Here is a 25,767-nt window from a genome sequence, read left to right on the forward strand (position 1 = left end):
ATGTAAATAAAATGCTAAAACCCACCAGTTGTCGCTTGGGAGCCGGCAACTCGACGTCCGACGGCGATGGCGACAGTGGGTCGAACTTGTACATTGCAGCGCTGTCCTTGATATTGATCGCGGCGACGTCGTGGGTTAAGGGTGGGAAAGGTGCCAGGCCAAATCCAGACGCTGAGTCATGGGAAAAAGAAGAGACCGAAGTGATGAAGGCAATAGTGAGAGTGGTCTTTGATGAAGGAGAGAGGAAAGAAAAGCTGAGATAGGGTGAGAGATAGAGATGGAGAGGCAAGGTGGGGGGACAGAGCTGATGGACGGGAACGGGCAGGAACAAAAATTCATCTAAGTCATTCATCTCAGCCAAATTGATCTTAGCCGTTAAAATGTCCATACATTTGAGACATTTTAAAAAATGTCTTGCTTTATTATATAGATATATATATATATATTATTGGTAGTCTGCAATCTTAATTAATTGGCTACTGAGATCATTAGTTTTCTAAAATTATTGTAATAAGTTAGTTAAGCTAAGAATTCACTTTGAAGGTCTGGCAACAAATCTTAATCGAGTTCATATTTTTATCTCATGGATTAAGTACTGGAAAAACAAAAACTGTCGATAAGCATGGCAATATGATTTGTTAGAAGTCAACTTATTTCAGGAATGCAACGACGTCGTTTGGTTCAGATTCAAAAGCAGATCCAGCATGTTCACGAGTGTAATGATCCCATAGAACTAGAGCCGTTCGATCAATCACTCCCCATCTAACAAAGGAAAGATGCGAAGCCGCGTCAACGGTCACCAGCGCAGGGGCACAAAGGTCTCCTTGTGAAGGTAACCACACTATATAAGTTTGACCAAACATTTTAGTCTCTTGACCTTTCGTCGCAAATTCCAGCCTGATACTCCTCTCCGCTAAACCAAAACGATGGTCGTTCTCCGTCTTGTTCGAGCCCTCTACTAATCGCTTGATTTTCTCTCTCCGAACATAATTTCTCGGACGATCTTTGCTCTCTTCGCCTCTTCCCATTGTAATCTATTCAAAAATGGTAATCTCGATTTCGCCCTCCCCTATTTCCTACAACTTTCCCGTTTGTTTCTCGAGAAATTTCAAATCAAAAGAAAAGGAAATACGTTATTCCCCAAATGTTTTCTCAATCGTATTCATTTTTGCCAATAACAAGCGGCCAGTTAAAAATTACACTCAAGCGTTTGGGAATTATCTGATCTTTGGTTTATCTTATATTCGGTATGTGAATGGCAGATCCGATTTATATTGCTCCAGAACAGGCAAGGGAAGACCCGTCTCGCGAAGTATTACATTCCTCTTGAGGAGTCGGAGAAGCACAAGGTCGAATACGAGGTAAATTCCTCTATGGATACGGTGTCTTCTATGATATTCTCGTTTCCGGTCTAAAATTTTAGGGTTCTTAATTTCATTTCTCTTATATAGGTTCATCGGTTGGTCGTGAATAGAGATCCCAAGTTCACCAATTTCGTTGAGGTTGGTATACAGATCCATGCTTCTTATGTTAGTTTAAATTCATGCCTCGGCCATTTCTTTGACCATGGAATTAGTAATTTGTTCAATCTCTGATATCGCATTAGGAAGCTGGTATTGTTAATAATAGATGTTTACTAATTCAGTTTATTACTGTGGAGAAATTATGTGAATTAGAAGAGAAATAAGCTTGAAGCAACGAAAATAATTGAAATCTCGATTTTGGGCTTTCCTCATCAAAGAAGTTAAGCCTTTCTACATATCAAATTTAACTGCTACTGTTGCAACTCATACTTCCAATTGAGTTGAGAAAAAGCATCGAGCTTTCCTTTGTGTGGAATTGACTTTTTGATCATGTGTTGTAGTTCTTTTATTATGTCTTTTTTTTTTTTTAAGCTTGAAGTTCTGTCAGTATCTTAATTATGTCCTCTGTTATGGCAACGTGTGATTTCTTGTTATTGTTTTTTGCAGTTTCGAACGCACAAGGTTATCTACAGGAGATATGCTGGATTATTTTTCTCCCTATGTGTTGATATAACCGATAATGAGTTGGCATATTTAGAGTGTATTCACTTATTTGTGGAGATATTGGATCATTTTTTCAGCAATGTGTGCGAGCTAGATTTGGTATTTAATTTTCACAAGGTTTGCTCCTCTATCTTATTTCTTTTGAATGCTTGCTCAAGCTTAAATTTCTTATCCGTTTTGTGCTTGTGTGTAGAATCTGGTGAGATATATGTGTTTTGCTTTATTTCTACTCTCACCACCTGTTACTGCATTGCTTTTTGTTTTCTGAATTGCTCAGCTGTAACCATTTATAGAGAAACACATAGCATATGAAGACATCTTGTGTTTTTGCTTCTTATGTTATGATTTCCCAGAACTTCCATGGCAATCTTTTTCTATGCATCTATAATCTATGAAGCATGGACATGGACACAGGGAAAGGCGACATGGGACACAAGGATGTGACATTTTTCAGAAAAGTGGGACATGACATGGTCTAGATACGTTAATTAATAAAATAATTTTTATATTTTTAATGGAATTATAAAGTATCAAAACTATAGTCCAGACTCATAAATATTTCCAAATGAATAACTCTAATCTAATTAGCAATCAACTCATAGTTCAGTTGTCTTTGTCCTTCACAATCCAATCAATATTTAAAGAGCTAGAGAATAGAAGCACGAAGGGTATGAAAACTAAATCATTATTCTATCAAAACACGGAAAAATAAAAGAATCATGATGTAATTGCCAGGTTGGGAAAACTAAGAAGTCTTAAATAAAACCCTTATTTTTTAGCCTTTGTTTGCATAGGGGGGCACATGTAATCCTACACGTGTCTCCTCCCATGTCCTCTTAAAAAAATTTAAGAAAGTGTCTATGTACGGTGGCCCCTAGGAAGTGTATGTGCTTTATATTCTGTAATTTGTATCCTAAATGTGGATTATGCCTCTTTTATTTATCTTCCTATTATTTTCATGATGTGAGCTATCATTGACTACTGCTCTTGGGATATTTGCAATCATAACATTCTGCAGTTGAGCCATAATTCTTGTGCTAATCACTTTCTGAACTTGCATAGTTGTATTACTAAGAAAATGTGGGGCTACCATGTCATTGTGATCTTTGAGAATATAGATGGTATTACTCTCTCTCTCTCTCTCTCTCTCTCTCTCTCTCTCTCTCTGTAGAGTTTGCAAAGCAAGGGTAAGTCTACACATAAAAAAGACCCTCTCCTGACGCTTGCAAAGTAGTGGTTTCATGCATTGGGGATGCCTTTATTATTTTGCATATGTTTATTCAATCAGCATCCTGGAGAAGCTTGAGTGTCTTCTAACATCTCAATTGAAGATCAGCATTAAAGATTGAATGGAGGTTCACTTTGGGTTTGTCCTCTCAATGGCTGAAACCTGAAATCCATGGTTGTTTTATGAAATCACCCGCAATAAGCCACCACCTGCTCCAGCAAAATTGACTCATGTAGGTGTGCCTTGCTGCTTGCTCGAACAGCCCCCTGACTCCCTGTCCATGTGCAGTGCTAGTGGCTTGCACAGGACATGCCAGGAAGTGTTTTTGAGTTATTTTACAGACATTTCCTTTGGCATTGATCGGATGGCAGGAATGGTGAATGGGTGGGAGGTTGCACTAGAGATGGGGAATGGTGGTAAAATGGGAGGGGATGGCCAAGAAGGCTGTATTTTTAGGTCATTGTGTGATCTGTAATGCTTAGTGGTCAAGCAGATGTAGAGGGGTGATTATGGTGCTCCTCTGTATGTGGATTGGTGGTGTCAGCTCCTTAGAGTTGGCAAGGGAGAATTTCGGCTATGAGAGAGAGAGAGAGAGAGAGAGAGAGAGATTTCAAAATATTCTCATTGCATAACTTTTTGGGTTGCTCAGTACATGTATATATATATACTCTGTTAGCTATTGTATTCTCTGGAATGTGCACTAGGGATAGCTAGCTATAACCGCCTAGGTACAACACCAATTGCTCACCAAAAATTTTGAACTTTCCTACCCTTAGGCTATAACACCCTTCCCTTGAAGACATTTCTTGTCCTCAAGAAATTACAGAAGCTGAGCAACTCGGGAAAATTGCTTGAGGAGGTCAGATAGGTACTCCCATGTCGTGTGATCCGGGTGATAATGGGTCCATTGCACTAGCACCTGTGTAATGGGAATAGAATTTTGATAGATCACCCTCTTGTCTAGCATTGTGAGGGGTTCCTCCCTTTCTCCTAAGTCTACTTCCAAGGGAGGAAGGTCTAAACTTACATAGTCAAGGGGCCTCCCTAACCGCTTCAGCAAGGAGACATGGAAGACGGGATGAATTCCCACTCCTTCGGGTAACTACAACCTATAGGCTACCCTCCCCACTTTGGATGCCACCGAAAAGGGCTCGCAATACTTCAGGCTCAACTTGGTGGGAGGGTGTCCAGCCAATAGCTACTGCTAGAACCTCTTAATCTTCAAGTAAACCATGTCACCCACCTCAAAGCTTCTCTCACTTCTCTTCTTCTTGTCAGCATGCTGCTTCATCTGGTTTTGTGCCACCACTAATTCTCTCTTGATCACTTGTAATGCTTCTTGTCTCTGCTGTAAGTATTGATCTGTAGCCAACTCCGCCTTAAGAGTATTGCATAACTGCGAGTATCAATGGGGGGTTTTATTCGAAAAGGACTTCAAAGGGGGATCTTTTTAAGGATTGATGGTAATTGGAATTATACCACCATTGGGCCAGGGACAACCACTTGTTCTAGCTCTTCGGTTTAGAGCAGCAGAAGCACCAAAGATAGAATTCCAAGCATTGGTTGACTCTTTCGATTTGTCCATTAGTTTCCAAATGGTAGGTCATTGACATGTGCAGTCCCACTCCTAGCTGTTTGAACAATTCTTTCCAAAAGTGACTGGTAAACACCTTATCTTTGTCCGATACAATCGATAGTGGCAACCCATGTATCTTCACGACTATGTCTAGCATCAATCTTGCTACTTCAAGGGCTATAAATGGGTGAGTTACGCTTAAAAAATGGCTGAACCTCATCAATCTGTCCACTACCACCAATATGGTATTCTTACCCTCTAATCTCAACAACCCCTCCACGAAATTCATGGAAATCTGCTACCACTCTTGCTTCAGAATGTCTAGAGTTTGGAGCATGCTCGGATAAGGAACCTGCTTGTGTTTACAACGTTGGCAAATGGAACACTCCAACACAAACTTGGTCACATCCTTCTTCAATCCTGGCCAATGGAAGAGCTGCCTGACCTTGTTGTGACATTAATACCTGAATGTCCTCCAGTGGGGGAGTCATGTAAGGATTGTAAAATCCTCTTTTTAAGCCGCACATCATCTCCTATAACCAATTTTCCTTTGTATCGCAACAGTCCAGCTTTCAAGTTGTATATGTTGTACTCAGTCGGCCTAACAGCCAATTGGGTCTTAAGATCCTTTGCCCAGGGGGCTTGTTCATAGCTGTCTGATACTTCTTTCACCCAATTGGGCACCAAGGCTGAAGCTACCTGACATTCCCCGACTCCCTCCCTTCTTGACATTGCATCAGCCACTGTATTCTCTCTTCCTTCTCTATATTGTATCGTGCAATCCAATCCCAATAGCTTGGTTATGCCCTTTTTCTGTAACTGAGTGTGCAACTTTTGTTGCGTTAAGAACTTGAGGCTTTCATGGTCCGTTTTTATCATGAATGGACTCCCTTCTAGGTAGTACCTCCACTTCTCCACTACCATGAGGACTGCAATTAATTCCTTATCATAGATGCTCAACCCCAAGTGTTTTGGGGCTAGGGCTTGGCTGAGAAAAACTACAAGTTTTCCTTCTTGTATTAGCACAACGCCCACCCTCAACTCACAAGTGTCTGTCTCCAATGTAAAGGGTTTAGAGAAGTCGGGTAGAGCTAGGATTGAAGCCTGTGTCATGGCCTCCTTAAGGGTGCAAAAGGATTTCTTTGCCTTGGAATTACATTGAAACCCATTTTTCTTCAACAACTCGGTAAGCGGCTTGTTGATAATTCCATAGTTCTTGATGAATTTTCTATAGTACCCCGTTAGTCAAGGAATCCCCTTAATTCCTTCACCGTCCGTGGTGTTGGCCATTCCACCATGGTTACAATTTTTCTTAGATCAGTGTTGACTCCATTCCTTGTGATTATGTGACCCAAATACTCCACTTGTCTTTTTGCAAAAGCACACTTAGACCTCTTCACAAACAATTGGTTAGATCCGAGAATTTGAAAGGTAGTTCGTAGGTGGATCAAGTGTTGATCGAAATTTAGGCTATATATGAGTATGTCGTCAATGAATTTTCGATGGTGAGGACCAAAGATGTGATTCATCAAAGTTTGGAAAGTGGCGGGTGCATTGGTTAGGCCGAATGGCATAACCAAGAACTCATGTAGGCCTTGGTGAGTTTGGAATGCAGTTTTGGGAATATCTTTGGGGCTCATCCTAATTTGGTGGTATCCGAACCTTAAATCTAGCTTCGAAAATATGTGGCCTCAAATAATTCATCAAAAAGGTCCTCTATGATAGGGATGGGGAATTTGTTCTTGATGGTATGAGAGTTTAATTGGCGATAATTGACACAAAACCTCCATGATCCATCCTTCTTTGTTGCGAGAAGGACTGGGGAGGCAAATGGGGTTTGGCTCAGTTGTATTATGGATTTGGACAACATGTCTTTCACCAATCTTTCAATTTCTACTTTTTGGAAGGGTGAGTATCGGTAGGATCGGACATTAACGAGTTCGGTATTGGGTCATAAATGGAGGGTGTGTTCTAGGAATCAGTTTGGGGGTAAGGTGGATTGCTCAACAAACAAATCCTCAAATTTAGCCAATAATGAATGTAAAGAATCGTAAGATTGTACCTTGCTCGGAGGGGTCACTGTCGCGTCCAAGCTAAACCAAGAATGATCAGCTGTTGCCTCTCATTCGTGTCATGGACCTATGGGTTGCCTAGGGATTTGATAGGAATTTGAGAGAAATCAGAGGAAGAATTAGACGGATAGGGAGGAAAAAGCAGCAAGAAATGGGGGAAGAATACAAAGAACAACAAAGAGAGGGAGAGCAGAGGGATTGTGAAGAGGGAGTTTAGGGAGAGATACGAGAGAAATAAGAGAAATTCAATATCATTCAACATAATCCCCTCCTCTTACAGTAGCCCTTTTATAGACAAATTTGACTGCTAACTGAATCATAACAACACTCACGTGCTCCTAATAAATTGCAAATATCTCCTACCAAACTATTATAAACCTATTACAATATTGCCCTTCTATTGCTCCTAAGGTTATGACAATTCCCCCCGTCTTAAAAGGTTTCTTGTCCCCAAGAAACTTATTACTATTGAGTCGTCATTTCTTCAACCAATTCCCATTCTCATTGTCTGTTTAATCTCTTTTTCTCGTTTTCCTCTTTGCCTTTACGTTCCTTCTCTTTTGCTTTTCCTGCACTTGTAACATGTTGTCTCCACAGATCTCCATAGCTGTTCCAAATGGTTGCCACAACTCCAAGAAGACAACTTTTAAGCTGTGCATGTTAGCCTTTTCATCGATTCTTGGCCACCCCTCAATTTCTGATGCAGTGTAAAAATAGGTACCAATTAGGCTAGTACGATCTGAAGAAACTCCAACCACTTTGGTAGGGTCGAGATCTTGATCATAGTTACTTGGTTCGTTCACCTCTCTTAAGAACCACGAACTGGTTTGTGTGTCCCAGTTTGCAGTGCATTTTTGAACTGGTTCATAGCGGTGCGCGCACTGGGACGCTACAATCAATGAACCGGAGCTGAAAATATATCAACTGCCAAACATACTAGCAACCGCCACTGGCAGAGAAGAGAATCACAGAAGAGAAGAAGAGACGAGAAAACATACCATAAATAAAAGAGTGAACGAGGACGGCAGCCATAAATAAATGAGTGAGCGAGGCTGCTAGAGCGAGAGAGAGGCAGCAACAGAGGGCGAGCCACAGATCAAGCGAGCGAGGGTGAGCGAACGAGCAAGAGGGGCAGGGGTGAAGGTGAGCGAGCTAGAGGGGTAGAGGCGAGAAAGGGAAAAGGGTTGCGACTTGCGAGAAATGGAGGATTTTCAATTTGCAGAGTAGAAGGGGGCAGGGGTGAGACGGGAGAGAAAAAGGGGGTGGGTCAGTGGGCGCCAATTCGGGGTTGGGGTATTTGGTAAAAAATAATTTTTTTATTTTATAAATTCAAATTTAATTGTAAACCCTAAATTTGCCATTACAAATAGAATTTTTGTTCTAAATAAGAAATTAAAAATTGAATATGAAGAGTCAATAATTCCAACAGTCATGAGATAGTGGCAGACAAGCTACTAAATATTTAATTTAACACTACTTCTCTTTTCCATAAGTAGAGTACCAATGCAAATATAGTGTAGTTTTACAATGTGTGTATATATATAGTGTAGTTTTTTTTCTAATTAACATTGTTTAAACTTTATATAAGTTAAAAAGAAAAATTGTGAAATTATATTAAATTTATTGAAAATATGAATTTGATAATGTAAAGAACGAACTAAACAAAATTTTCAAACGTACCACGTCCCAAAATAGCACACCAACTAAGCCTATCCCCTACGTATTACATATCTAGCTAGGTGACGTACCATGTACCCGTACCACGAACCAAAGCGTATCGCATTCCTAGTAACTATGATCCTGATTCATCTCATCTTCGACTTGATCTTTAGCCGACATCACCAATGAATTAATGTTTTGTTCCCATGCTACCTTGCCCTAGTTTAGTGGTTGTCCTTCGGATTTCTTAGCCATTGTAACAGGATTCATTTCATCGTATTTCTCCTCCTGGTCTACCTCGATCTCAAAGGTTCCATTCACCTTGTTCATTCTACTCCCTAGTAAGACTGGTTCAATCTCTTCTCTAGGGGAAAAATCAGGAGTGACCCTTACCGCATTCTGGTGAGTGAACATCACTAGGAATTGTTACATTTGGGCTCCCATTTCTTCTCACAACATCGTGATTCACCCCTCCAACCTTTGTTTCATCCCTTTCATTGAACTCTCCATCTTGCGATCTAACGCCATGATCGCTTTGTGGTTATGGACACTTCCGATCTCCAATTGATCAGTTCTGTTTTGGAGTTCCATCATGGTCGAGCTGACTTGCTGCAGTTCCGACTTGAAATCCTTCATGCGGGTTCCCTCTGCCATCTAGCCAATCCAAACAAAGCCCCGACCGAGATTCATTGCTCTAAGTCAGCTCTCCAGAATAGTCGGAATCTCCTTTTGATCAAGGTGGAAAGCTCACTGTGACATCTCGATCACTTCACCAGCATGGGTCGAAAGGTAACCAAAACCGCAGCACACAAAGTGCCTTCCGATCAAAGCGACTACACCCCACAGAACTCCGATCAAAATTCCTGATCAAAACCGTAACACCACAACTGTGCCTATAGGAAGCTTATCGGTCTGGGTTGGAATGGTCTTCCAATCTGGTCGCAACACTTTGGGCCCGACTCACGTTCACCTCGAACAGTCACAACCCTTTGGGCCATCCGCTTGACCTTTGATGGACTCACGTTCACCTCGAACAATCACAACCCTCTGGGCCATCCACTTCACCTTCAACGAATTGCCGCCTCTCATGAACGACCGTCCGTTCACGTCACCTCTGACATACTCGCCAGTGGACGTCAACCCACCTCTGTCCGTTTGCCTAGATCGCCGATTCTGTTGCAATTAACAAAGGTTGTTAGCTCTGCTATCTATCAGCAATGGGAATTACAGCCAATAAAAAATCAACCAACTCACTTACAACTTCCAAAGAACGGTTGAATTTACAACCAAGGAACGATTGACTCTGAGGGATCCCCAAGGTGCATAGGTCCCTTTTGTAATCAGCAAGTTGTTGCCCTTGAATTGCCCCCTTGCACTGCCTTGCCAATTACTTCCCCCTTCGACATTATCTTGTGCTGCTTAACAAATGGTTCCAATGATAATTCATGCAAATAGGCTTTCTCAGCCACTTGTCTTACTAAGTAGGCTGTAGCATTTTGACCATCGGCCTAAGCTCATCACTCAGCCCACTAAGGAAGCTAGACATGAAATAATGCTCATCCAATGTCGAGTGAGCTTGTCTTATCACCGACTTAAGCTCCTCAAATCTCACTAGGTACTCTTCCACTGTTCCTTCCAGCTTCAATTTGTTAACTTCTTTCACAACATCCGTTAGGTTTCGTTCCCCAAAAGGAGCGCAAAACTCATTAACAAACTCATGCCACCTCCATTTTGCTCTCTGTTCGCTCCATCCTTGAAACCATGAATCTGCCACGTCATTCAAATAGGCAACTGTCATGTTTACCTTGTTCCCCTCGGCTATTATAGTGGTAAAAAAACACTTGCAACGTCTTACGCACCATCGGAGTTTATCCCCTTCAAACATTAGGATTTTGAGTCTCGATGTAGAGGGATTATTCTGGTTTGCTAGGGATCCTTGAACAGACCCTTCAGCAGCATACTCTATCCGTTCTTCCACTTCTAGCTGACCCCTCAGTTCGAGAAAGATGGGTGTTGTTGTGGCTCGGGGAGGGAAATCCACTGGTAGGCTTGCGTTGGGCTGTTGGGAGAAGATGGCGAGGGTAGCACTCAGCTACTGGCCCAAACCCGAAAGCTCTTACCAGATGTTCCTCTCCATCAACGACAAATCTGCTCGGATGTGGTTGACTTCCTCTTGGATGTGTCGAACCCCAGCTTCAACCATCTCCGGCCTTTGGTTTACCTACCCATGGCTCTGTCGAAGGCCTACTTCCAAGGCATCGACTCCGGCTGTTTCGTCCTTGTGCCTTCAGCCATCCTCACCTCCAATCATTCCTCGTTTGACAACAACTAATCACTAAATGCGTTACACTAGATGCGACCCCTTCCTCACCCACGTTGCCAACTCCGACTTAACTCCCTCACCTGTCTTCCGCTTCAATCGCAACCCCTTGGGCCGTTCGCTTCATCTCTGACTAATTCACGATCACTGCGAAACGTCTGCTACAGTCGCGAACGCCTGTAGGTCCGCATCACCCTTCGACACTTGGAGGTCCGCTACAATTGCGAATGATTGTCGTTCACGTCACATCCAGCATGCTCGTTAGTCGACCCACCGTCTGTTCACATCACCTCCGGCATGCTCACTGATCGACCCACCTTCGTCTAGCTTCCTAGGACGTCGGCTCTAATACCAATTGTCAACTCCTTAGAGCTGGCAAGGGAGAATTCCGACTACGAGAGAGAGAGAGAGAGAGAGAGAGAGACTTCAGAATATTCTCATTGCATAACTTTTTGGGCTGCTCAGTACATGTATATATATAGTCCGTTAGCTGATGTATCCTCTGGAATGTGCACCAGGGACAGCTAGCTATAACCTCCTAGGTACAACACCAATTGCTCACCACAAATTTTGGACTATCCTACCCTTAGGCTATGACAGGTGGTAGGGAAGATGGCCGTAGTAGGGATGAATTTACGTGGATGTTGGCATAATGATACCTCACCTGCTACACTTGGGAACTTAGGGAAAACTATTTTAATGTCCTTTTAGGGATTGAATTTGGCCAGGGCCCATGAACGTTGACATGATAACACAGCTGAATTGCTTCACTTGGGAACTTAGGAAATACTGTATTTGACTTTGTCAGGGATCTGACCTAGTAAGTTAAATTATAGTTGACTGGAAATTTTAACTTACTCTGCTTTCTCCAATTCTTAATTGTTCTGGTGACTGTAGTTCTTTATGAACTGTCTTCATTTTTTTAGTGCTTATTATTCTGATTACCTGTCCTTTTGAGATAGGTCTATCTGATATTGGATGAGTTCATTCTTGCTGGGGAGCTCCAGGAAACAAGCAAGAGGGTACTTCACTGCTCTAAAACCTTTGTTTCATTCCTTGCATAGATGAATCAGCATTTTGGAAGTTTCATGCACCTTCTCCTTACATTATTAATAACCATAAATGTTCTGGTTTACTTTGAGGCTCTCATTTGGCCAATGGCAGGACAACCCACGCTTATGTGGCTACTATTTAGATTCAGTTGGTCATTGCATTGCAACTTGGGAGTGGAGTCTCCCAAATTTTCCCCCCAGACTCCCTTTTTTTGCATAAAATCACTTCCACTATCTAAGAAATCTGGTAATAGCTGGGTTTCTTCTTTAACCTGCAGGCAATTATAGAGAGAATGGGAGAGTTGGAAAAGCTGGAGTAAAGAATCATTTAGCTCCACATCATATTCAGATAGACTTTTGCTGGGCCTTCTTTCTCTTCTGTATTTTTGGTGGCTTGTTTCTCTCTTTCTCCCCAACAGTTTTCCTGCTTTCGTGTACTATTCTAGCTGGCGTCATTGTTTTTATACCTGAAGATGAACCTTAATGACTTCCAATATATCTAGCAGGGGCTCCACTTTATGTCTCTCTTCACGACATCTTTTGTATTTGTTGTTTAAAACGATTCCCTGAAGATGGCAAAGTTGTGTGCGCTCTTATGCTAGCAGATTATACATCATTTGATTAAAAATTCCAGTGTTAGTTACCATCGCTTGCCTTTTTCACCATAGTGCTTGGCGGCTGCATTCTTATTTTTCTGGTCAGCCGTCTCTTCCTTTAGCTTCCAACGGTTCGATTAATCAGCCAACACCAAGGGTTTGGGTTTGTGAAAAATGTGCCGCCTTGGCTTGTATGCATCCTCTCTGCGTTTAGTCGGGGACAAGTTTCTTAATGGACCATTGCAATTGCCTGAACGCTCTGGAGAGGATAAGAAATGAAGGTGCCCATGTCACTGTAAGTGGTATTCTCACCGATCTACTTTCGGTTAAAGATTTAAAATGGTTTGTTCATGAATAAACTATATCACTCTGTAAAAAAATTTGACTGCAGATTTTCAACGTAGACAACCTGTTACCTTCATTGAAAGAAGGAAAACAGTGGCAGCCTCTCATTGAAAAGCAGGGCCACATTATCCTGAATATTTTAGGTCAACTGTACTTGTGCTGGGTGTTGTTCCAGCATAAGGCTTCAGCCTTCAACCCACATATATGACCCCATCTTGAAGCAATACCATTAAAAAACATGGCCACATCCTTAGCAGCTTCTATTCCTTCCCAATCTCAAGGGGGATGAAACACAATTCCATTAATTCGAGTTTTACTAACATAGGGATCTGAAAAGAGAGTTGTAAGGCCAAGCCAAGCTACGCTACATATTACCAACTACTCCAGATCTTTAGCATTGCATTTAAAATTATGCACCCATTCTTCTTCAGGCTTTCCCAGTAGATGATGATGCCTAAACAGGCACTACAAAACTTCTTCACTCACCTGATGGAATGGCCCATAGGGTTCCTGTGGGTGGGTTTCCCTCTGGATCTCAATTGCTCTTTCTAGCAGCCATATGGTTGATGCCCCCAATACTGAATAACAAGGCATCCTTAGTAACTGCAACATGGTTGCCGCGAGAGGAGTTAACCCGAGCTTAACTTGAGCATCTAGCCTAAACTATGCACATTAGGAAATACGACTGGTGATTACAGATGTTCGTTGCAGAGTAATTGCAATGGCAGTGAGGCAGCATCGGTGTAGGAAGCAACTCCGTTGATTTCGTATCCAGAATGGAGGTGATTCCCCATGGCTCTTGCAGAGGGCAAAGGTGAAGTAACAGCAACGAGCTGCTGTTTCTGGTGAGCCATGGGAGCATACTTGGGGCCGAGTGTTTCTAGTGAAGAATGTGGAGGCGGTGGAATAGACTGACCAAACTGGATCGCAGAGGCCGGGTCTTGTCGTCCATTTTGCCAGATCGGGAGTGCCACGGGCTTGTACTGAGGTGTCCATATCTGTTGCCGCTGCTGTTGTGGCAATGCAGTACTACCCAGAGAACCCAAAAGTGGGCTGCCAAAATAGGAGGCCTGCTGAAGATGATGTACCTGTTCCAAATAGAGGTAGTATAATTCTAAGACACCGATAAACTGGCAAATATGAATTGAATCACATCACATCACGGAAATTAATCTGAAAACTAAATACTGATTTGCTTCTTAAGAATCCATGACGTTTACAAATGACTTGACAAAAGAAACATCACTCAGTCTCTGCTTATTAAGTAGTGATCAGTTGAATTGGAGCTAATCGAAGAACAATTCTTTCCAAGCGGACACATGATTAGAGCAACTTACTGGATCCAACATTGGATCTTAGAATCAGAGTTCATCAATTGGCTCAAGCCACAAATAAGAAGAGATCAGTAGCACGGGAGGCCTAAGAAATGAACAACACAAAACAACCAAGCTTCCAATAAATTGTAGAGAACCATTCCAAGGAAGAATAATAGAAAGCAAGCGAATCACCTGCTGCTGCTGCTGCTGCCTTACTGCAGCTGCTGCTGGAAGATGATCGGCAAAAGGAACTGGGGAAAAACGATTTTGTTGAAGAGCAAGGTGGGGCATCATTTTCGGATTCTGTGCAAGTGATTGCAGATATGGAATATGAAATTGTGTCAGCGGCGGCTCTATCCAATTTCCAATTTTGTTATTACAATTGGTAGCTTCTATCCTACCACCCCCTCCTCCTCCACTTGACAAGGACAACAAATCAAACCTCTGCAAAAACAAAACAAAACAACGTTCAGGATCACGATCGGGGGCGCCCACACACATATTACACAACTTTACGAGAATTAGCTTGCCTGATTTTTTGATGCATAAAGCACAGATGTGGTGGAAGCCTGTTGTTGATCCTGAAGGAGTCTCTTGTGCAGAAGAATAGCATTCCTAACTTCACCCGGACTCTTGTCAGCAGAAACAGCTCCATTCAAATCATCTCTCGCCGTGACCAGGTTGTTGTTGGCTGCTAAATGAACCCCTTCATTTGATGTCATCTGAATAGGATGTGTAGGCTGCCTGCCTGTGTTCTCCGCAATTTGCAAGACCTTAATGAGACGACTTATATAAACATGAGATGAACATCTCTTCCACGACGCCCTACCAATTGGAACTTTTGATTCCTGCATTATAAATAGCCACCCCTAAAGATAAAAAATCCTTGAACGTTACCAACAACAGCCACTCAATTGAAGAAGAATGGTCCTTCTATACCTCTCCAGCTGAACCAGGTCGGTTTGCAGATGTAGACACAGCCATCCAAGAAGGAATCTTCGTTGTGTTTGTCCTGAAATAACTAGATATATGAGAGATCTAAAAAGACATCAACTACCCAAAAAGATGGAAAATAATATTAAGAAAGGAAATTACTGCAAGGGAGGTCCCTGAGCCACTGCACCATGGGATACTGCTGAAGAGAAGCCTGGCCACAGTGCTGGACCTTCATAAAAGAGCCAATTTTTTATGCCATCATCAGAACACTCATTTGCAGAGCTTGAGTGGATGGCAAGTACCAAGTTCACACAAGCAAGCTTTGAATATGAAGTGAACAAAAAAAAAAAAAAAATTAAGTCATTTGAGAAAAGCATACCACTATTTTTGCTCTCCTTCCGGGTGTGCTGTAGTTCAAGTTGACTGCTACCTGCTGCAGCCTGATTAAATAACGGGAAGCCACCTATTTCAGTCGGAGCATACTATATGTTAGTTGCATTTGAAAATGAAACTTACTGGTCCCAGTCCAACCTCTGATCTTCCCACACAAGCTGCAGCTTCCACATAATACGACTGCTTCGAACTATGGAGGAACAACAAAGATATAATAAATAACATCAAACAATAAAATGTAGCACAAACAGAAGCTAAAGCACAGTCTTGAATATACCAACCCAATCTCCAGGCATATCTCAGATTGGACATTGCAACCAACAGCACTGTAGGGCGGCTTCCAATCTATGGGTTCCTTCTTCTCTAACAGAGAGACTGCTTGACCATTTCTCTGGGAAGTGGCGATACCCAATTCTGTGCCATCCCAGAAAGTAGGCTGTGATGGTTCATTCAAACATTTGACTTCTATGCAGTCTTGAGCTGAACCTTCTACCAAGGCAACATTAGCAGTCTGGGCAGATGCAGAAGGGCAAAGCGGCATGGATTGCTCTTCCTTCCCAGGAGCTGCAGAATCTGATAAATTAAGTAATACAACATACTGCAACAAGAAAACCAAATAAAAGAATAAGAATGTTATGGAAATAAAAGGAGGAGACCTTCAAGTGCAGGCCTTGAACTCTCCTGTTCTGGCAAAGGCGAAGGTTTTTCTTCTCCCAATTCACCACCCAAACCTTTCTTATTGTTACTGTTAGGGAACATATCAGCCAAAGCATACAGAGTCTCGACCACTTCTTCCTCATCTTTTGTGATTGGGCCTATGCTGTGCATCTTTGCCGCTGAGTCTTTTCCTTGCTGCAAATGCAATTCCAATTGTCGATAATAAATATCCTATCAGGGAAAAATAGTTTCCGACCTAACGATCTTTGAGAAAGAGGTAATAAATACATTTGGCCTGGATTTCTTGATGCCATCCTTTCTAGGTAATTTGACTCCATTTATCTCATGATTTGGCTGCTTCTTATCAGATGATGGCAGTGAAATGGATTCACTATTGCGCTTCTTCATGGCTGCAAATATAGAAGACATAGTAAAATTGTCCGCATTAATTAAACACAAAACTCTTCTTACCAACCGTATTTACTCAATATTAAAAACCAATCTGCAAGCTCTCTTTTGTTTGTTTTCTTTTTTCTTTTTCCTTCCCTTAAATACAAACTGTTTCTGATTGACGAAGGGGCAAACATCCTTGTTGAAGCAAAGTTCACCACACTACACTAGCCAACAAGCAAGATTCTATATATATATATGCCCACCCATACATACTGAAAAATTGAAGGATACACAAAATGAAGAAATTGAAATGGAAATTAAAGAATCTTTCACCCTTGAAAAGAAAGGAAAAGCAAAAGCCTCAGTTCTAAACCACAATAGAAGAACATAAAAGATAAGGAAACTTCCAACTAGACCCACCAGATAGAGCCGAATTAAAATATGTGGGCTCCAACGAAACAACCCAATGATCAAACGAACACAACAATTCACATGAAATTCAAACAGAAAACCATTTTTTTTTTTTTTTTTTAAGTTCTGAATTACACACCTGACCGTAGCTTCCGAGGAACGCAAGCAGAATCAACTGTACCAGATTCATGAAAAAACTGGGGGAAAAAAAAAAAAAGAAGCAACTGATTTAGCTCGGTCGGTTCCCAGAATAGATTCTCCAATTCTTAATCCAAATTACCTTTCTAGAAAGCTTAATTCTCTTGCTAATGGTGGGAGGAAAGTCATCTTCGCCGTCAGAGTTATGAGGACCCATTTCACCATCTTCGTGACTTGACCTCACTTTACCAACAACATTCAATCTCCTCATTTTCTCTCTCTTCAATTTCTTGGAGAAAACAGCATCCCCACCATTACCATCTAAACCTTTAACCAAATCAAACAAACGCGATTGCAGGCCTTCTGAGAAAAATATAGAGTAAACAGAAAAGAAAAAAAAACCAGAAAAGGGGAAGATAACAAGCAGACACGTAGTAGCTGCAGAAGATTATCACTAGCCAAATAGCAATAAGAATATGCAGTTTTTGTAGACATAAAGGCAGCCATTGATGCGTTTTGTTGTTTAGTGAAAAGAAAAAGATAAATTCGTCGAGAGACGACAAGAATGAGGTTACCAGATTGCTTCATAATCCGCCGATTCGAAGGCGGTAACCGGCTCGCTCCTCCACGCCTCACGTCTCGAGCCTTGTCCATTTCTCAGACGACGACAGTAACGCTAACATCGAACTGCAAACGGGTTGGACGGCCCAAAATGGATCGAAAATTGCGTCCAAAATTGGATGGCCCTTCAGATCTTTATCCCAGCTCTACAGTTACAGTTCGTACAATGTCAGGGAAAAGAAGAAGAAAAAGAAATCGGAGCTTGAGAAAAGCCTGTTAAGAAACCAGAGAAAATAAAGCTTAAGTGGGAAAAACAAAACCGGTTGATTTGGAATCAGCAATTGATTTTCGGGCTCTCACCGAAAAGTTAGCCGGAAAGAGGAGCAAGAAAATTGGGAAAAGGGTTTTGGGTTTTCCGTTTCCTTCTCTGTTCTATATATGCTTAACGAAGACGAAAGATGGATCAATTTAGTTTCCATATACATCTAAGCCTCTTTCTTCTTCACCTATGGCTTCTCTTAATACAGAGAGAAACACGTATATAGAAGTATATACGTATAGGCGGAGAGAAGGGAATGAAGGAGCAGAGACAAAAAGAGGGTGAAGAGGTGGTTAAAAGGGGAAGAAAGCAAAGCGAATTCGTCTTTTGTGCTCAGAGAATCGGGTTCTTCACGAAAAAGGAGAGAGAGAGAGAGAGAGAGAGAGAGAGAGAGAGAGAGAGAGATGGCACGCAAAGAGCTCACAGGAAAGAAACCAAAAGAAAGAGAAAGCGAAGAAAAGGTAACGTAAGAAAACAAACACCCGTGAAATTCTTGGGAAATACAGTGGAGAGATCTGGTTCATTAATTTAATTCTGAGAAAGAGGATATTGGAAACTCGATTGCGAACGATACCCATTCATCCTTCCTTCCCCGAATCTCGTAGAACAATACAACACACATGTTCACTGAATCCAATAAAAATATCAGCGTTTTCCCCCAGATTATACTTAACCTAGACAGACATATTCCACTTCAGATTCTCAGGGTCAGGGAGGAACACAGATGGATGGAAAACAGAGAAAATCATAACAGATGGAAAACATTCTCCCCGGAGACTGAAATCCAAGTCTGAGACAGACCCATTTTCAAAAATTAGGCGAGAGAAGAGAGGATCTGGAAATGGAAGAGAAAGAATTCAACCTTTCAATTCCCGAGAAGAATTAGAATCGTACTCTTTCACATTCCCAGCTATGAACTCCACCACCCACTCTTCTCTCTCTTCACAATCCCAACTGCATGTTCAGAGCGCGCGCTCTCTCTCTCTCTCTCTCTCTCTCCAACAGAACCCAAAAAAAACTGAAGCTTTTCACACTCAAAAATCGCGTCCAAGTGATCAATCAATGAATCGCAAAACGGCCATTCCTCTCTCTCTCTCTCACTCTCTCTCTCACACACACACACACACACTTCCCACATATATAGAACCCTCTGGTTACGTCATCGCGTGATCGACGGCGAGGGCTAATGGAAGCCGTTGGATCGTGGGGCCAAGAATCTGACGCAGAATCCGACGTGTCAGCTCTTTTTCTTTTACACAGTGAGTGGCCAGCCAGCGTGTACGAAGACAACAGTGCCCTGCTATGCTGACGTGGAGGGGGGGGATCCCTGCTTGGAAGATGGGCATGATCGCGGGCGTCCGTATCCGTTGCGACTTGCGAGCTTCCAACAGAGAGGAGAGAGAAGAGAGGCGGTTAGAAGAGTCCAGCGGCGGATGCTTCCCCCGTCGGCCTAATCCTCATTGTATTTCTGTCCTTATTCTCGGAGTTGTCCTTTGATTTGTCTTCTTCATACTCCCAAAACAATATTCAATAATCATAAGATAAAAATATATCCAAAAAAAAAACAAACATATATTTTAATTCTCTTCTTATTTAGATTTTAAAATCATCATCATCGTATATATATATATATATAATAACATTAAATATATGATTCATATATAATTTATTTTATGCATGTTATATGATTCAAATATATTTAGCTAATAATTCTAAAAAATATTTTTAATGTTATTTTTATAGTTAATAGTGTTTCGATAAATAATAAATTTAATGTTGTTAAGATCTATAATTGTTATTGTTACCATATTATTATATGCTTTAAATGATCTTTTTTTTCATGTGAATTATTCAAAAATTATTTACAGAACTAATACATCAACTGTAATTGCATTATTTTGGATTGGTTTAAAGGAAACCCATTTTGGGAATACTATCAATTTCATGTCAAATTTATTATGTGAATTAGTTTTTTTTATTTAAAAAAAAGAATTATTTGTAATTATGGACCCGTTACAGGGTATCATTACAGTCTATTAGCTAAAGCTACTGATGGAATTAATTTATTATGCAAGTATTGTGAAATAATTGATAGTACATATGTCTACCATTCCCCTTTGAAAAATAATTGTGATGGTCCCCCCCCCCCCCCCCCCCCCCCCACCCCAAATTAAACATATTATAACCCTTCAATTAGCAAGACTAGTTAAGGGGTTGTTTGGTTGGGCTTTTCAAAATTATTCCCTAACTAAGAAGGATTTATAGAATGAAATATATATATATATATGTGTGTGTGTGTTTATTGTTTCTAAAATTTGAGATTAATTTGCTAATTCAGTTATTATTATTTTGGAGGGAGTTGGTTTGGTTTTTGAGCAGAAATGATATTTTGAGCAAAAGAAAAAAATTGCGAAGCGGCGGGCGAGTTGTTGGGCGGAGAGGAGATGATACGAAAATGAGGACGTGATGATTTATTATTTCATTTGATTTTGTGGACCACTCTCTCACCTCGGCTGGGTGGGTGGCTCTGCGTGGAGCGCGGGTCATGCGCTTTGCGTGACCCTGAGACTTCATTTTGAGTTAAGAGCAGCGTAGATTGATTTACCCATTTACCCCTCCCTTCAAATTCCATTTCCATACAGACTGAGAGAGAGAGAGAGAGAGAGAGAGCAGCTAGCATAGCATAGCATAGCATAGCATTAGCAAGCGAGCGAGCGAGCAGGTGACGGTAATATAATAATGATAAGACGATGCCATGCGGGTGGGGACTGGGAGGAGGAGAGGACGATCGAGTGATACATTGCTGTAGCGTCTGCCGTTTTAAAAATACGTGCATCCATAATTTCTTTTACTAAATTACTTTTTTTTTTAGGTTTAGTAACAAATTACTCGAGCCAAAGCATGTGTCAAAAACAGATTCAATAGATTTTTAAATTAAAATATAAAAATAATATTTTTTTTATATTTCAATCAATTTTATTTTTTTTATTTTAATACAAAAACTATATCGAATCGAAATAATCAAAATTGCTAAATTTAAAAATTATGATCAGAATTAAAAAAAAAATTAAATTGGAGGGGATTGAAGTAATTGATATTTAAATTGAACGGAAATAATCAATTTGAAAAACCCCAGTAAATTTTGAAAGCTTTCACCTCAACCCAGAAAACAAAACAATGGCATGGCCTAGCCTAGCCATTCCTACTCAATTTTTGTGCTAGGTAGGTACGTAGTAGGTAATTATTAAGTGAGACAGCATTAATTCTTAAATTAACTTTTTTTTTAACTCTTTTTGATTGCTTGAGAACCAAGGCAAGGCGTGATACCATTTAAATAAATAATGTCAATGCTAATCATTATTGCCATGTACATTAGTACTTACGTATAATATATGTTTCTTAGTATTAAATATTTCATTAGTTAATTAGACAACAAATAGTGAACTACTATTTGCACATGTTTCAAATCTATATTATATATATTATAATAAAACAGCCGTCAAAATTTTTCCCGCCCATTTCCGGTTACTATTTTTATATTTTATTATATTTTTTTAATTTTTTTTGCTTACCTGAAATAGAATTTTTATAGGTCATTAATTAAGTCTTGGAGATGTAGTTCTTGGAACATGTAAATAGTTTTTTCATAACTAAATGGTGTTTGGAGAATGTGTAATCATGCTGGTATATGAAGAGTCAAGATAAATATTATTAATTTATCCGTATTATTAATTTTTAAATATTAGCATAAAATTTTAATTGAAATAAATTACAAAAAAATGAGACTTTTTTAAATCGGGAGAAATCTTGAGATATTAGGTAATACTGTTGAATACCGACTGTCAAGTAAATTTTTTATTTTATTTTTATTTATATATAGTTTAATTAATTTAAATTTATTTTTTTATAATTTTAAATGTTATAATTTTATATATAAATTAAATGTTATAATTTTATTTTTTAACTTTATTTTTTTTGTTGCTTTTTAAAAAATGTGACATGTCTTAAATGTGATAATTGATTGCTAGGATAAATATGTAAAGTCATGTATGGATAATCAATTTTAAAATTTTGATTATTATTATTTATATAATTAATTAATTATTTAAATTGTCTTTATTTTATATATAGTTTAATTATTTTAAATTTATTTTTTTATAATTTTAAATGTTATAATTTTATATATAACTTAAATGTTATAATTTTATTTTTTAACTTTATTTTTTTTGTTGCTTTTTAAAAAATGTGAAATATCTTAAATGTGATAATTGATTGCTAGGATAAATATGTAAAGTCATGTATGGATAATCAATTTTAAAATTTTGATTATTATTATTTATATAATTAATTAATTATTTAAATTGTCTTTATTTTATATATAGTTTAATTATTTTAAATTTATTTTTTATAATTTTAAATATTATAATTTTATATATAACTTAAATGTTATAATTTTATTTTTTAACTTTATTTTTGTTTGTTGCTTTCTTAAAAATGTGACATGTCTTAAATGTGATAATTGATTGCGAAAAGAAATATGTAAAGTTATGTATGTTTAATTAATTTTGAAAAAATGATTATTATTATTTATATAATTAATTAATTATTTAAATTATCTTTATTTTATATAGTTTAATTAATTTAAATTAAATTAAATTATAATTTTAAATGTTATAATTTTATATATAACTTAAATGTTATAATTTTATTTTTTAACTTTATTTTTTTGTTACTTTCTTAAAAATTTGATCTGTCTTAAATATGATAATTGATTGTCAGAAGAAATATGTAAAGTCATGTATGGATAATTAATTTTGAAAATTTGATTATTATCATTTATATAATTAATTGATTATTTAAATTATTCTTATTTTATATATAGTTTAATTAATTTAAATTTATTTTTAAAATTTTTAAATGTTATAATTTTATATATAATTTAAATATTATAATTTTATTTTTTTAACTTTTTTTTTTTGTTACTTTCTTAAAAATTTGACATGTCTTAAATGTGGTAATTGATTACGAGAAGAAAATATGTAAAATCATGGATAATCAATTTTGAAAATTTGATTATTATCATTTATATAATTAATTGATTATTTAAATTATCTTTATTTTATATATAGTTTAATTAATTTAAATTATTTTTCTTATAATTTTAAATATTATAATTTTATATATAACTTAAATGTTATAATTTTATTTTTAAATTTTTTTTTACTTCCTTAAAAATTTGACATGTCTTAAATGTGATAATTAATTGTTAGGAGAAATATGTAAAGTCATGTATGGATAATTAATTTTGAAAATTTGATTATTATTATTTTATATAATTAATTGATTATTTAAATTATCTTTATTTTACATACAATTTAATTAATTTAAATTTATTTTTTATAATTTTAAATGTCATAATTTTATTTTTTAACTTAATTGATTATTATCATGTATTTAATTCTCCTTTTTCCCATTAGTCTACACTGAAGATGTGTTATATATTAGACTTGGAGAAATTAAATGCAAATTAAATTTGTGTTTTGAAAATTATGTTAAGTGAGTAAGATTCAAATTGTGTGGCAAAGCATGGGAAAAAAGAGAAACTTAATGGTGGCATGTGATTTGATAAATTGAGAGAAATAGGAGAATTTAAATGAAGAGAAATTAATAAAAGAAAATAAATATCTCTCTCTCTTCTTTCTCTCCATTCCCGTTCAACCCTTCCATTTCTTCTCTTCTCCTTTCTCGATTATTCTTCTCAAATTTTCTCTTATTCTTTACTTTTATTTAGTAAATTTTAACCGTATTCTTTTACCCATTTTGGTCTTCTGGTGTAACATAGCATCACTATTCTGTCAAGTGAGTGATGTGAATGCAACTAAGAAAAATTAGGCCTTGAGGGTTCGTGTGGTATGCACATATGAGACAAATACACGTAAAAATCCACACAAAAAAAAAAGTCTACCCTTGAATGCATATTTCAAAATAAAGAGGTTGGTTATTGTTTTTTTTTTTTTCCTGTTATTGTGTAATTTTTTTTATTTTTTACGCATTGCTTATTGTATTACATGTTAATTTAGGTTTATTTTTACATGGTTTCGGGATAGAATTATGTGCTTTTAATTGTTTGTCTACCCTTGAATACATATAAGAAAATCTTTCAAAATTTATAATCTTTTTGTTGTATTTTTATGATTGTAACACAGTTATTTTATTTATTTTTTACTTCTTTATTGTGATTTTCATTTATTGTAACTATTAAATTATATAATTTTGACTTTAACAATTTTTTTTTTTTTTTACAATATCCATTTATCCATGCATGGCATGGGTGATCCACTAGTCATATATAATATAAGAATAGGGGTCTGCCTCTGAGCCTGAGCCTGAGCCTGAGCCTTTTATTATATATGTGCATGAGCATCTTATAATTTTATTTGTGTTGGCTTCAAAGGGATGTACTTTTTTTTGTATGTATTTTAATGATTATTATAAATGAGTGTTTTGATTTATAAACAAAAAAAGAAAAAAAAATTAACCAGGGTTGGATAATATAATCAAATTGTAATTTTGTTTTCACCTTTCATTTATGCAATCTAGCTAATTTGATCTTAGTTGTCGCTTTGTTTATTTATTAAGCTTAAGAATATAGTACTTTTGATTTTTTTTTATTTTTTTTTTCAGGGCACAGACCAAAACCAGCCGTAAACCTTTTTGTGAAAATTTGTAGATCAAACTATAGTCTAAAAATTTTAATTTCAACGCAGCTAAATCAAATTAACTAATTGGATTTAATTTAATAGCTGGAATCAAGCTATGCCCAATCCTGAAATTCCATCATTTTAATTTTTATGCCTGGCTTGGTGAGTTTTTAGAGTTGGTTTGGGCCTCTCAACTGTCAGCCACGCTATTAGAGGGCCATTCATCCATTTTGGGTTGGGCCTTCATCTATTTTAGATTGGGCCTTCCTCTATTTTGGGAAGGCCGCCGTCAATACGCATCAGATCAGATGCATTATATTATATTCTTAGTTATAACACCAAGTCACTAACAGATCACTGTAACCTCCTTCTCCAACGGGACATACTGCATTATCATTGGTTTCACACAAGTCCTCCTTCATTTTTCTGGGTTTCTCCAATTAAAGGCTTGAGTTGAATATTGATTAAGCCACGCCCAGGCCAGTGGCCACTCGGATGCATGCGATTAATATATATAAGATTATTATCTCATGTACGTGAATTGCAAATTAATTTTTTTTATGAAAAATAAAAAATATTTTATTGTGTGCTTCAATTAAAATCTGAGTAATTAATACCCAGTTTCTGGACAAACGAATTCTGTACGCCAAGTTAGTCGCCAACGCCATTAGGGTGTATCTGCAGATCCATTAATTTAATTTAATTAGAGCTTCAGTTTTGTGGGTAATTATTTAACTTAGCGGTTTGATTAATTGAGCAAAAGAAGCAGCGTGTGTGTGTGTATAATGGTCACATAATTAATTAATTATTATTATAAAGAATTAATTTAATAATATAAGAAATTATATTAATTAAGTTAATTTAACGAAGTTAGCTAGCTAGTGATGAAAGGGTTTTTAATTAAGGTTGAACTCAAATTCAGAAAATTAAACATTATTTTTATTTTTATTACAACAAATTAAATCAATCAATAATATTCACAGTTTTCATTTTCTTCAATAGAGATGGAATTAATGAAATAAAAATAATAAAATAAAAAATTAATTGTTGAAACGAGTCCCATGCTT

The 25,767-nt window shown here is 37.8% G+C and overlaps 2 protein-coding genes across 13 annotated transcripts; one reads left to right on the forward strand and one right to left on the reverse strand.

Moving 5' to 3' along the window:
* The first annotated feature begins 866 nt into the window (after positions 1-866).
* On the forward strand, positions 867-12,580 carry LOC127807271 (AP-2 complex subunit sigma). Its single transcript, XM_052344985.1, has 6 exons — positions 867-1,047; positions 1,263-1,361; positions 1,452-1,502; positions 1,971-2,144; positions 11,845-11,904; positions 12,213-12,580. Exons 1-6 carry the CDS (start codon positions 1,045-1,047, stop codon positions 12,252-12,254), a joined length of 429 nt encoding a protein of 142 aa, XP_052200945.1. The 5' UTR covers positions 867-1,044; the 3' UTR covers positions 12,255-12,580.
* Positions 12,581-13,104: 524 nt separating this feature from the next.
* LOC127807270 (uncharacterized) lies at positions 13,105-19,103 on the reverse strand. Of its 12 annotated transcripts, none has more exons than XM_052344979.1 (14): positions 18,862-19,103; positions 17,695-17,886; positions 17,262-17,482; positions 17,121-17,178; positions 16,466-16,587; positions 16,177-16,372; positions 15,802-16,093; positions 15,659-15,710; positions 15,507-15,567; positions 15,287-15,350; positions 15,131-15,203; positions 14,722-15,039; positions 14,384-14,635; positions 13,105-13,963 (listed from the first exon to the last, which is right to left on the reverse strand). In XM_052344979.1, the coding sequence occupies exons 2-14, from the start codon at positions 17,771-17,773 to the stop codon at positions 13,568-13,570; spliced, it is 2,184 nt and encodes a 727-aa protein (XP_052200939.1). In that variant the 5' UTR covers positions 17,774-17,886; positions 18,862-19,103; the 3' UTR covers positions 13,105-13,567. The 12 variants fall into 12 exon arrangements, with proteins under 12 accessions (XP_052200939.1, XP_052200935.1, XP_052200941.1 ...); XM_052344975.1 differs by having other exon boundaries at positions 15,287-15,356; positions 15,644-15,710; positions 18,894-19,102; XM_052344981.1 differs by having other exon boundaries at positions 15,287-15,356; positions 15,644-15,710; positions 17,262-17,440; positions 18,862-19,102.
* Between the last annotated feature and the right edge of the window lie 6,664 nt (positions 19,104-25,767).

Source organism: Diospyros lotus, chromosome 8 (genome assembly GCF_014633365.1).
Source record: "Diospyros lotus cultivar Yz01 chromosome 8, ASM1463336v1, whole genome shotgun sequence".
Classification (NCBI taxonomy): Eukaryota; Viridiplantae; Streptophyta; class Magnoliopsida; order Ericales; family Ebenaceae; genus Diospyros; species Diospyros lotus.

Excerpts from the sequence above, each read along its gene's own strand:
- LOC127807270 (XM_052344975.1), bottom strand. The coding sequence starts at position 17,773 with ATGGACAAGGCTCGAGACGTGAGGCGTGGAGGAGCGAGCCGGTTACCG. Across the intron at positions 17,179-17,261 it reads GAATTAAGCTTTCTAGAAAG|TTTTTTCATGAATCTGGTAC; the intron begins GTAATTTGGATT and ends TTTTTCCCCCAG. Across the intron at positions 16,094-16,176 it reads TTCAAGGCCTGCACTTGAAG|ATTCTGCAGCTCCTGGGAAG; the intron begins GTCTCCTCCTTT and ends TTAATTTATCAG.
- LOC127807271 (XM_052344985.1), top strand. Across the intron at positions 1,362-1,451 it reads AGCACAAGGTCGAATACGAG|GTTCATCGGTTGGTCGTGAA; the intron begins GTAAATTCCTCT and ends TCTCTTATATAG. Across the intron at positions 1,503-1,970 it reads AGTTCACCAATTTCGTTGAG|TTTCGAACGCACAAGGTTAT; the intron begins GTTGGTATACAG and ends TGTTTTTTGCAG.